Source organism: Astatotilapia calliptera, chromosome 9, assembly GCF_900246225.1.
Source record: "Astatotilapia calliptera chromosome 9, fAstCal1.2, whole genome shotgun sequence".
Lineage (NCBI taxonomy): Eukaryota > Metazoa > Chordata > Actinopteri > Cichliformes > Cichlidae > Astatotilapia > Astatotilapia calliptera.
The window spans coordinates 33,021,569-33,034,258 of NC_039310.1; the positions used below are offsets into that span (position 1 = coordinate 33,021,569).

Here is a 12,690-nt window from a genome sequence, read left to right on the forward strand (position 1 = left end):
AAGCGCTTTGGGGTCCTTAGGGACTAGTAAAGCGCTATATAAATACAGGCCATTTACCATTTCTTTGTCTCTAGTAATGATTGAGGGAAACCAAACACAAAATACATCCAGCTTTTATTCGTTTTTATAGAGCTGATCTAACGTCACGCCAGAACTGGCTAATAAGGATTTTAACTTGGCAACCGGGACATCTCTGTCTGTAGAAGAGGTACAATAAATAGCAAAGTGTTCATTGCCTCCAGGACTGATCAATAAAAATATATTCAATATTTTTGGCAGACACACTGCAGTGAAGGAAGCCAGAGGAGAATCTTTAATGTAAATCAGTACTACACCACCTGTCATAGTTAGGGCCAAAATCTGTTAGGGCCAAAATCTGAGATCGGTTCAGTCCAAGATAGAAATGTCTGGGCAGCATTCATGCTCCGTTATGTGCAGGTAGTCTAGTTTTGTGATGCTTTGTTTTTCAAATCATTCAGTGTGTGAGCTTAGTCTGGTTCTTGGAGAGATGTCACTGTTTCTGTTATCTGTGATCAGTGTGACCAAATCAGGCTCTAATCCTGATGTCATCAGAAGACAGACATATCTGTGAAGGACTGAGGTTTATTGCCTTCAACATTTCTGAGCCTTGACAGTTTGGGTCCATCTGCTGAAAAAGAAAATGAAGTTTGTCTATGTCTATGAAACTGAATCAGAGAGAACAACATCAATACAGCCATGGATCCTCTCTGACATCACAGCAGGCTTTACTGACAAGAAGACCAAGGATAGCGTGTCTGTTTGCAAACAGTTATACAAATGCATGAAAGAGTCCAGTGAATCAAATCGGAGGATCATTTATTGTAGCAGAGAAAAGGCCACAAAGGATCTCCGGTGTCAGGGTTTAGAAATCCAGAGCTTAATGATGCAGAAACGGAAGGGAAACAGCGAGGGGAAGAAGTTGTTTTTGCAGGATTCACAGGAAAACATGAGAGCTGAGTCTCGTGAGTAGACACACTGATTAAACAAGTCACCGATCATAACAGAGAAGCTCGGCAACAAACTGTGATCCATGCTGTGAATCCACCGAGCATTTTCTGACGCTGGAGGAAGCAAACTTATTCAAAATCGACGTTCAATATGGAGTCGTATTTCAGTTCCTCCACACCAGCAGGTGGCGGTAAACCACCTATTGATATTTGTCAACGCCAGAAAACAGGAGGAACGAGCGGTCCGGCTTCATCCAGCAGGAGTTTTCTCTCGTTTTGTGGCTCATCTAAAGGTAAGCACCGACCTAAATTTAGCCTGAGCTCAGTTAATCCCGAGTTTAGCTCCTGAAGAGGTCTTCTGCTGCTCTCCTCGGTGCTGCCGCTGTTCTGCATTATCTGCTGATGGTCAGACTGACGTGTGGGAGGTGCCCACAAAGCAGAACAATACAAATAATAATTAAAGAAAACACCGAATATTTCGTCTTTAAAATGCATTTCTTTGCTTTTCGTTTTTAACGCCACACAACAGTCCGCCGTCGCGCTGTTTTTCTCAGAAAAGTCTCTTTCGAGCCGCAAAGCTACAGCCCGATGTAGGTGTCCGCGCAGATGCCTGTTTAGAAATTAGCCAGTGTCCATAAACTGGTCGGTTCTTCCCAGTATCCTTGTTCTTCCCACACACGCGTTTATCATTTGACGATGGTCAGCTCCGCACCTAAAGCGACAGAACCCGGGGCCTGCTATCTGCACAGACCAGCTGGAGGTTTAAGAGGAGCTTGGTTACACTACTGTAGTGCCAAAAAGCGATTTCCAATGTTTCTGTGTGTTTTTATGTGCAATATCTTTACCTATGTTGTTAAATAGACTTCAGTGAACAGGGTTTACAAAGGGGTTCTATATAAATTTTTAAAATGACCTGTTTTTCAAGTATCTTTATAACTCTTTGTTGTTGTACTTGCATATCATTTATGAGGGATACATTTAGCATATGTTTCACATATGTCACATAACACACATAAGTAGTTATTGATAGCAGTTTAAATACAAGCAATCAGTTTTTGGCAAATACCGGAAATCAGGGTTTGGCAGACGATCATTTTTTGGCACAACGCAGCAACCGAGCACAAGCGGCAGGAGAGACGAGACAAAATAGAATACGTAACAGTGGTACAGAAACACACTTCTGTGCCCTTTTCCCCTCTGTAACCGTGGTGGAATACAATCGTTTTAAAAACCGAGGCACACCTGTGCTCAGGCTGAAGGTGGAGGGTGTTGGTTCCCCAGCCCTGCACTTTGGGGTCTGTTAGTCAGAAAGTGAAGCATCCAGTTGCTGGTCAGTATAGAGTTGATTGATGGTCAGCTTAGAGGAGAAGGTGGTATTCTAATGAGCTATAATGAACAAATAGCATTCAGACATAAATGCTTCTTCCTATTTGAGTCCAGTGATGATGAGGGTGGGGTCAAAATGGAGTAACTTTGTGACAAAGTTGGACAGCTTTTGTTCTAAAGGTTTGGAGAGAGTCTGTGTGTGTGTCTGCATTCACTTTGTTCCTCTAACAGAAAATCAATGTGCAGATGTTGATTCCTGCAGTGACTGTTGTTCTTCATCCTGTAGAAACCATCCTGCAGCTGCTGGAACAAATCACTCCTTTTAATGTTTTCTATTTAGAAGATAATTTTTATTTTCTCTGCTTCTTTTTGTCAGGGATCAAAATGATGTCCTAATCCTTAAAGTTCTGTTTTTGTGTCCCAGCAGGAGAAGAGTCTGACGGAGAAGCCGAGGAACATTTTTAGCCGTTAGGACTGAACTCAGTCGCTACAGAGGAAACAATGAGCTCGACACAAAACGTGAGAAAAATATCTCAGTATATCACAGTACTGTGCGCAAGTCTACAGCCTCATTTCTTCATATTTTGCTTCCAAGCACCCAGACATTCTTGTATTTTTATTGTGATCTTGAGCATTTTGTGCAATATCTGAAAGCCATGTCCTTAAAACGTAAATTAAAACATAACAGAAAAGTGGTCCAATGCAGACTCCAGTGAGGAAAGCTAGGCGGTCACAAGTCTGCTACAACTATGCATTGTCATTTGAGATAAAGTTCAGCTGGAGGATGATTGAAGAACATTAGAATAGTTCCCAGTTAGATCAGAGCAATATTTTTCCCTGAAATTCTCATCCCTTATTACTAGGGACAGTCCAGTAGAGTCATTTCTTAGTCGACTAAACAAGGAAAAAATATTAGACTGACTAATCTAAAACTAAGAAACATTTAGATATTAAGTTAAATTTAAAAAAGTTTAAAGTCAAAAACTAATGACAAGCCATCGATCACATTCTTCAACAATAAATCCAGCAGTTTAACTGTGCCGCACCTCGCATCATTCATTATGACTATTACACATTATACTCCAGACAGACAACGACATACCGATGTTAGATATGATGTGAAAACACATTACTGCCAAAGATGTTCACGTATCACTAAAACACGACAAACTAATATCCGAAAAATGAATAAACTGAGACTGAAAAGTACAGCGCATTGTGCCACACGTTATGAATGATGGACCTGGTTTCAAAGTTTATGATGACCACTTTGATAAAAATTAAAATTTAAAATAACAAAACGATTAATACTCCTCCAGCTTATTGATTCAAACATGGAACCATTCCCAGGTTGGCCAGTAGGTGGCCTCCTCCCAGATGTGCCCAGCTGGAACACCTTTCAATGTGGAGGAGTCACGGCTCTACTCTGAACTGCTCCTGGATCACTGAACTCACACCCACCTTTTGGATAAAACTCATTTCTGCCGCTTGTATCTGTGATCTCATTCTGATAGTGTTAAAAAAAGGATGAGACTTAGATTAAACAGATTAGATTAAGTAGGGCTGCTCAATTAATCGAATTTTAATCTCGATTACGATCTGGGCTTACGAACTGAGCCGATTATTAGCCCCTCCCTCGTGCTTTACTGTCGCGCTGCTCCGTGTGGCAAATCAAGCGCACCTCTCTGCATTTCGAACACGTGTCACAACAATTAAGAGCAGCGGTCTCCAACCTTTTTTGCGCCACGGACCGGTTTATGCCCGACAATATTTTCATGGACCGGCCTTTAAGGTGTCATGGATAAATACAACAAAATAAAACTAGTACCGGTACCGAAAAAATAAGATTTATTCATAACACACGTGAACAGACCCAGGAAAACCGAGTTAACGATAAAAACGATAACAAAATAACGCTGAAAACCGATAAAAACCCTGAAAACCAGACATTTCACACCTGAGCCTCAACTCTCGCGGCCCGGTACCAAACGACTCACAGACCGGTACCGGTCCGAGGCCCGGGGGTGGGGGGCCGCTGATTAAGAGGACCCGAGGGAAGCTCGGAAAGCTAAGCAGAAGTTATTTGGAGAGGAGAGTGACTGCCGTTGGTTGAAAAGAGAGGTAAAAAAAACTTCAGTGGTGTGGAAACATTATGGGTAGGTGGAGTCAGACGTGGATCAAGTAGACACAGTGTGTAAACTTTGCTACGGTGTCGTAGCTGCACCACAGAGCAACACTGCAAAGTTCACTAAACATAGATGTTTACATTTTGCATTGATTTCTTATATTGCAAACATTTGCAGTGTTATCAGTATTTGCACTATTTTATATTATGTTTTGACAGTCTTTAAAGTCATTATTCAATACATTGTTATTGTTAAATAAATATCGTCAAATAATCGAGATCTCAATTTCAGTGAAAATAATCGTGATTATCATTTTTGCCATAATCGAGCAGCCCTAAGATTAAGTGACTAATAAGTCTGGTACCGAGTGGTGACGGCAGTCGGTACTCATTGCCCATATTGTAATTAGCATTGCTGCCAAATGCACATTCTTGTTTCAGCATCAGGTGTACAAGGATCTATTATTAGAAACAGTCAGAAGGTTATCTTAGGTTGAATCAGTGACCTTTAACTGGCCGTCAGCATGAAAGGTTGTCTGTTTGTATGTGTTAGCCCTGCAGTAGATTAGTGGCGTTTCCACAATATAACCCTTAATTCTCCACCACAACCCTGTTGTTGATAATTGGCGGATGGATGGATGTTCCATAATTGCGTTTCACTCATTACCTCATTTTGAATCTCTGTCACTGCAGGACCAACATGGAGCAGGAAGTCAGCGCTCTCAGGAGGCCGACAAACCTCACAGAAGAAAGGGAGAGAGAAAATACAGCTGTGATGAGTGTGGGAAGTCTTTCATACACATGAGTAGCCTAAAAAGACACCTTGTCTTCCACAGTGACATTAAACCATACAGCTGTGATCAGTGTGGGAAGAGTTTCACCCAGAAAAGCAGCTTGAGCATGCATAAATTCATCCACAGCATTAAACCATACAGGTGCGACGTGTGTGGAAGGTCTTATACTCGATCTGGACATTTAAAAAGTCATCAAGTCATCCACAGTGGAGTGAAACCATTCAAGTGTGACTTGTGTGGAAAGTCTTATACTCAAGCTGGACATTTAAAAAATCACAAAGTCATCCACAGTGGAGTGAAACCATTCAGGTGTGACTTGTGTGGAAAGTCTTTCACTGAGATGAAGAGCCTAAAACGACACGAAGTCTTCCACACCGGAGCTAAACCATTCAGCTGTGATCAGTGTGGGAAGTGTTTCACCCGCAAAGAAGGCTTGGAAAATCACAAGCTCATCCACAGCGGACTTAAACCATACAGCTGTGATCAGTGTGGCAGAGCTTTTACTTGCAGGAAAAATTTATGGATTCATCAAATTACCCACTCTGGAATAAAGCTATACAGCTGTGACGTTTGTGGAAAAACGTTTAGTCATCTGGGGAGCCGAAATAAACATCTGCGCATTCACACCGGGCAGGATGTGTGCTGCTGTGATCTGTGTGGCAAACGCTTTGTTACATACAGCAACTTACAAATCCACAAACTTACCCACACTGAGGAGAGACCTTATAAATGTGAGCTGTGTGATAAGGCTTACAAAGCTCCAAATTCCCTGAAAGTGCACCAGAAGAGTCACACCAGAAAGAGACTGTACAAGTGCAGTTACTGTGACGTAAGTTGTTGGGTTTTTTTAATCTTGTTGTTTTAGGCTGGTTGTTTGGACGACCGCTCAGTAAACTGTATTATGTAATGCATGTAAATGCAGCACTGGGCAATTCGGACATTGTTGTTTTCACAGTCATTATAGAAATCAATGGTCGCTCATTCGTAGTGCTAAAGTTGATATTGCAGTATTTAAGGTTGTGTTGGTTTCAGTATTATTATTTCTGCTCAGGTGTATATACAATACACATTATTTAAGTATCATGAAATAAAGTTTAGGCCACAGTGTTATTTTAGATAAAGCGCTGCTGATAGGATTGTATGATTGTATGATTTGCAGTGTAATATCAGAACTGTTAAAGTATTTGGACTAATATGTTAGTGTTAGTGTAATATTGTAGTTGTATTAGATTGATATTCATCAGTATTGTTGGATTATTAGTATTATACTATTGTATTACTATTGTAGTAACTGATTGGACTTCAAGTATTTTGGTGGTAGTAAGTAAGTAAAAACTTTATTTATATAGCACCTTTCAAGATAAAAATCACAAAGTGCTTCACAGAAGCTAAAACCTAAAAATAAAAATCAACTAAAAGCAAGTTTAAAAAGATGGGTTTTTAGCTGTTTTTTAAAAGCGACCACTGAGTCCACAGATCTCAGGCTCAAAGGGAGAGAGTTCCACAATCTGGGGGCCACAGTTCCAAAAGCTTTGTCGCCTTTTGTTTTCAGCCTCGTGTGCTGGACAGCAAGCAAGCCCTGGTCACATGACCTCAGGGACCTGCTGGGAATGTATGGATGCAAAAGTTCACTTATATATGTTGGTGCTTGTCCATGCAGGGCCCTGAAAGTCAAGGTCAAAACCTTAAACTGGATCCTGAATTTAACGGGGAGCCAGTGCAGCTGAATCAGCAGGGGTGTGACATGGGAAAACTTGGAGGACTTGGTCAGAAGCTTTGCAGCAGCATTCTGAACAACTTGCAGACGATCCAAAGAGGCTTTACATAAACAAGTAAACAAAGAATTACAGTAGTCCAGACGAGATGAAACAAATGCATGAATGACAATTTCTAATTCGGAGCGCCTATACAATGGGACTCAGCTTAGCAATGTTTCTCAAATGATAAAAACAGGAGCGAACCAAAGATTTTACATGGGCATCCAAAGTCAGAGCTGAGTCAATACTAACACCAAGGCTCCTGATAGACGGTTTTGCAAATGTAGCAAGTGGACCCAAGTTTTCCATAACACTAGGTACAAAAGTTTTAGGAGCACAAACAAGAACTTCAGTCTTCTCCTCATTTAGTTGAAGAAAGTTTCCAGCCATCCAACATCTAATGGAGTCTATGCACTTGTGCAAAATCTGTAGCTTGGAAACATCATGGGGCTTAAAGGAGATATATACCTGAATATCATCTGCATAGCAGTGATACGAAATGTCCTTAAAAGTGCTCAATAAGTGTTGAAGAGGAAGTAAATACAGTAAGAACAATAAAGGCCCCAAAACTGAACCTTGTGGCACACCATAGGCAAGAAAAGTAGAAGAGGAACTGTACTTAGAGGTAGCCACAGAAAAGGATCGTTCATGCAAATAGGATTCAAACCAGTCCAAAGCAGCCCCTGATATACCCACCCAGTCTCTCAGCCTATCTAGCAGAATATGATGATCCACAGTATCAAAGGCGGAGGTCAGGTCCAACATCAACAGAACGGAGCATTCTCCTGCATCACATCTCATTAAAATGTCGTTGGAGACTCTAAGAAGTGTAGTTTCAGTAGAGTGAGCTCTACGAAAGCCAGATTCGAATTTATCCAGAATGCTGTATTCATCTAGAACAGCTATAAGCTGCTTAGCCACAACCTTTTCTAAAATCTTAGAAATGAACGGTAATTTTGAAATCGGTCTGTAGCTACTGAGAAGAGAAGCATCAAGCTTAGGTTTTTTTAACAGTGGGTGAATAACAGCATTCTTACAATAAACAGGGACCTGACCAGAAACCAGTGAGGTATTAATAATTGTGAGCACACAGGGACCAATAGACTGAAAGACATTTTTAAACAAAGATCCAGGTAAAATATCAAGAGAGCAGGAGGATGCTTTCATTGAATTAACCAACTTGACCAGCTCAGGTAAGGACACAGGTAAAAATCTTTCTAAAATTACAGGCCTAGCTTGAGTTGGAGCAGACAAGAGAGACACAGAAGGAGAGATACTGTTCCTAGTATTGAAGCACTGGCGTGGCAGGACTGTAAATTACATTAGTACTGTGTTGCAGTGATATTTGGTGGTAGTACGGTACAGTGGTACTGTAGTAGTGTTGTGGTATTATTGTAATATTATGTGCAGGTACTACAGGGAGTACAGAATTATTAGGCAAGTTGTATTTTTGAGGAATAATGTTATTATTGAACAACAACCATGTTCTCAATGAACCCAAAAAACTCATTAATATCAAAGCTGAATGTTTTTGGAAGTAGTTTTTAGTTTGTTTTTAGTTTTAGCTGTTTTAGGGGGATATCTGTGTGTGCAGGTGACTATTACTGTGCATAATTATTAGGCAACTTAACAAAAAACAAATATATACCCATTTCAATAATTTATTTTTACCAGTGAAACCAATATAACATCTCCACATTCACAAATATACATTTCTGACATTCAAAAACAAAACAAAAACAAATCAGCGACCAATATAGCCACCTTTCTTTGCAAGGACACTCAAAAGCCTGCCATCCATGGATTCTGTCAGTGTTTTGATCTGTTCACCATCAACATTGCGTGCAGCAGCAACCACAGCCTCCCAGACACTGTTCAGAGAGGTGTACTGTTTTCCCTCCTTGTACATCTCACATTTGATGATGGACCACAGGTTCTCAATGGGGTTCAGATCAGGTGAACAAGGAGGCCATGTCATTAGTTTTCTTCTTTTATACCCTTTCTTGCCAGCCACGCTGTGGAGTACTTGGACGCGTGTGATGGAGCATTGTCCTGCATGAAAATCATGTTTTTCTTGAAGGATGCAGACTTCTTCCTGTACCACTGCTTGAAGAAGGTGTCTTCCAGAAACTGGCAGTAGGACTGGGAGTTGAGCTTGACTCCATCCTCAACCCGAAAAGGCCCCACAAGCTCATCTTTGATGATACCAGCCCAAACCAGTACTCCACCTCCACCTTGCTGGCGTCTGAGTGGGACTGGAGCTCTCTGCCCTTTACCAATCCAGCCACGGGCCCATCCATCTGGCCCATCAAGACTCACTCTCATGTCATCAGTCCATAAAACCTTAGAAAAACCAGTCTTGAGATATTTCTTGGCCCAGTCTTGACGTTTCAGCTTGTGTGTCTTGTTCAGTGGTGGTTGTCTTTCAGCCTTTCTTACCTTGGCCATGTCTCTGAGTATTGCACACCTTGTGCTTTTGGGCACTCCAGTGATGTTGCAGCTCTGAAATATGGCCAAACTGGTGGCAAGTGGCATCTTGGCAGCTGCACGCTTGACTTTTCTCAGTTCATGGGCAGTTATTTTACGCCTTGGTTTTTCCACACGCTTCTTGCGACCCTGTTGACTATTTTGAATGAAACGCTTGATTGTTCGATGATCACGCTTCAGAAGCTTTGCAATTTTGAGACTGCTGCATCCCTCTGCAAGATATCTCACTATTTTTGACTTTTCTGAGCCTGTCAAGTCCTTCTTTTGACCCATTTTGCCAAAGGAAAGGAAGTTGCCTAATAATTATGCACTCCTGATATAGGGTGTTGATGTCATTAGACCACACCCCTTCTCATTACAGAGATGCACATCACCTAATATGCTTAATTGGTAGTAGGCTTTCGAGCCTATACAGCTTGGAGTTAGACAACATGCATGAAGAGGATGATGTGGACAAAATACTCATTTGCCTAATAATTCTGCACTCCCTATATAGTATTAAATTAGTGTTGTTACAGTGTTGTGGGACAGAGATGCTTTTCATTTTAGGCGACGTTCAGGATACAAATCTTGAGGGATTCCCTGACTTACACTGTCTTTGTGTCTTTGTTTAGAGGCAGAGCGACACAGATGGATCCAGTTCTCAGCCCTGTTGTCACTGTGGTGCTGTGAAACCGTTTTGTTGTGACCTTTGTGGAAAAGCTTACAAGAAGAAAAAAGGCCTGATATGGCATCAGCGTAGACACACTGGACAAAGACTGAACTACTGCAAACAGTGTGGGAAAGGCTTCCCCACTCCAAGTGCATTAAAGCAACATGAACTCTTCCACAATGGTGTGAGAGAGCACGTTTGTGACCAGTGTGGGTCATCCTTCATCACTACAGGTGACCTTAAAGTGCATAAACGCGTTCACACAGGAGAGAAACCATACAAATGCAGCCACTGTAACAAAAGCTTCTCACACTCAAGTAATCGTAACATTCACGAACGTGCACATGAGGAAGACAACTACATGGTTTATCAGCATGATCTTGCAGAACTGAAATCACTGGATCACAATGACTCTGAAGAGACAGAAAGATCCTCTTCTGGTTTCAGGGTTGGACTTAAAAACCTTGAGATCAGGCTCCACAGAGTTCAGATGGAGTCTCCTGTAAAGAGTGTCAGCTGATGTCACACTTGGATCTGATGAGCTAGCTCTGAACCCTGAATCTTAAATTAAATTTCAGCTGAAAACGGCATATCCAGAAGAACAGAAAATACTCAATGATTGAGCATGCATCCAGACACTACTGTCTGTACTTTATTCTATTTCTGTTGCTTGTGGGTCTCAGTGAAGATGTCCACGAATGCCTCATGTTCATCAAACTAACTAATACTAAAACTAAGGATATTTCCTCTGTATTGTTATTGTTATTAAGTGCTCTATGGCAGAGAAGAGGGCTCCACTGAGGGCGGTGAAGGCTTCCCAGAGCGTCGTTGGCAGCAGCGTCCCCGCCACAGCAGACACGTACACCGACTGTTCTTCCTACACTGTAAACATGCTTCTTCTTATACTGTAAATACTCTATGTGGAAGTTGAGTGCAGAGCTCACTCGATGTAAATGCATGTGCTGGAATGACAATAAACACCTTAAACCCATGAATGTGCCTCTGTCTGCTCTGACACTCTTCAGTAAGCAGTGTTTTGCACGAGTGGAACGTTTGATTCCAGCTGGAGACACGAATCCTTTCACGCAGAACAACTTTAGTGTTACACTAATATTTTTTTTCTAAAGATCAATGCTCATAAAAAAACTATATTTAAATAATCAAATTAAGTTTAACCTCCTAAGACCCGAACTCTTCAATGGCATGCATTTTTGATTTCTCTTTAATATTGGGGCTGATTGGAACCCGATGAATGTAAAAACAAAGAATCACCAGATTGACTTTTTTTTTTTTTTTACCTGATTTTTGTTTCTAAGAAAAATCAGAGCCACATATGAGGATATTCATTAAAATCTTTTGATAAAAACAGTGGCAGTATGTCCTCGTAAGTGGATATCAGGCCCTTGTAGAGCAAAATTTAGTATTTTGACCCAAAATTTGATGTCCACATATGTGGACAGGAGGGCCTAGGTAGGAGGTTAATGTTCACTGTATTTCGGTTTAGTTCTGTTCCTGCATTGCAGAATGAGCAGCTTCTCACAAACATTTAATCTCACTTCATAGCTGTTCTGTTCAAATGACAGCCTCATTAATGAGGTGACAGCTCACCCGGTGGTTCTCCACTCTTATATGACCTGTACAGTGGACTTTCGGAGAACCCAGTCTGTCCCGTGCACATCAGCCACGATGCAGGACAGGAGAGAGGATCAACAGTGCTGATCTACCTGTACAGGTACAAGGTCAGGAAATATCTCTGCAGAGTTCTCACATCCCGGATATAAACTGCTTAAACTTGGGTGTTTTTTGCACGCAGAAGAGCATAGCAACAGGATCTAATTCAAACTTGATTTTCTACCTGGGATGTACGCTTTGTAGTCCATCTTCAGAACTTTGTAGTTTTCACACAGCAGCTTAACATTATTAATCTGTCTGACTCTCTGAGCACTGACTTTTCATTTCCTAACTCCTGTGTTATTGCAGGGTTTACCTTACAATATAAAGCGCCACTTTGACATCTTTGCTTCTTCCCAGGTGATTAACTGCGATTTTCTACCATGAACCACGTGGGTCTCTGCTCCCTGATCTGTTTCCTGTGTTTGGAAAGAGTTGCAGCTTCATCGCGGAGTTTCTCTCGGTTTGTGGGTTCATCTAAAGGTAAGCACCGAGCTAACTTTACTGTGAGTTCAGTTCATGTTGAGTTTAGCTCCTGAATGAGGTCTTCTGCTGCTCTCCTCGGTGTCTGTTCACAGTTTATTGTGAACACGTTGAGAGAAGAGTGAGAGAGTGTTTGGAGAAAAACACCAACTAATCATTAGCTCAGCATGCTGGGAGAAGTTGAGCGTTTGCTCGCGTTTTGCTCGATTATTTCCTGCTGTGACTCGCGGGCGTTTTTAGCCCATTTTTGAATCACAGGATCCCCAAAGATTCACAGTACTTTATAAAAAGCATATAGTATTTGGTTGAGACGTAATATTTTAAAAACAAAAGTATAGACCCCCCCCCCAAAAAAAAATGGTCTGTTCCAGCTCGCCTCTCCCCTACTCTGGCTCTGTTGTCCTTTCTGCCAGAGCGATGGTGGCTG

The 12,690-nt window shown here is 41.5% G+C and overlaps 1 protein-coding gene across 5 annotated transcripts; it reads left to right on the forward strand.

The window, feature by feature from the left end:
* Positions 1-872: 872 nt before the first annotated feature.
* On the forward strand, positions 873-11,100 carry LOC113029612 (zinc finger protein OZF-like). 5 transcript variants are annotated; one of them, XM_026180588.1, is made up of 5 exons: positions 876-1,261; positions 2,719-2,813; positions 5,113-6,042; positions 10,072-10,342; positions 10,880-11,100. In XM_026180588.1, exons 2-5 carry the CDS (start codon positions 2,796-2,798, stop codon positions 11,038-11,040), a joined length of 1,380 nt encoding a protein of 459 aa, XP_026036373.1. In that variant the 5' UTR covers positions 876-1,261; positions 2,719-2,795; the 3' UTR covers positions 11,041-11,100. The 5 variants fall into 5 exon arrangements, with proteins under 5 accessions (XP_026036369.1, XP_026036370.1, XP_026036373.1 ...); XM_026180584.1 differs by having other exon boundaries at positions 873-1,261; positions 10,072-10,946; XM_026180585.1 differs by having other exon boundaries at positions 873-1,261; positions 2,722-2,813; positions 10,072-10,946.
* The last annotated feature ends 1,590 nt before the right edge of the window (positions 11,101-12,690 follow it).

Coding starts and splice junctions, on each gene's coding strand:
- LOC113029612 (XM_026180584.1), top strand. Junction 6,043..10,071: donor ACAAGTGCAGTTACTGTGAC/GTAAGTTGTTGG, acceptor GTCTTTGTTTAG/AGGCAGAGCGACACAGATGG.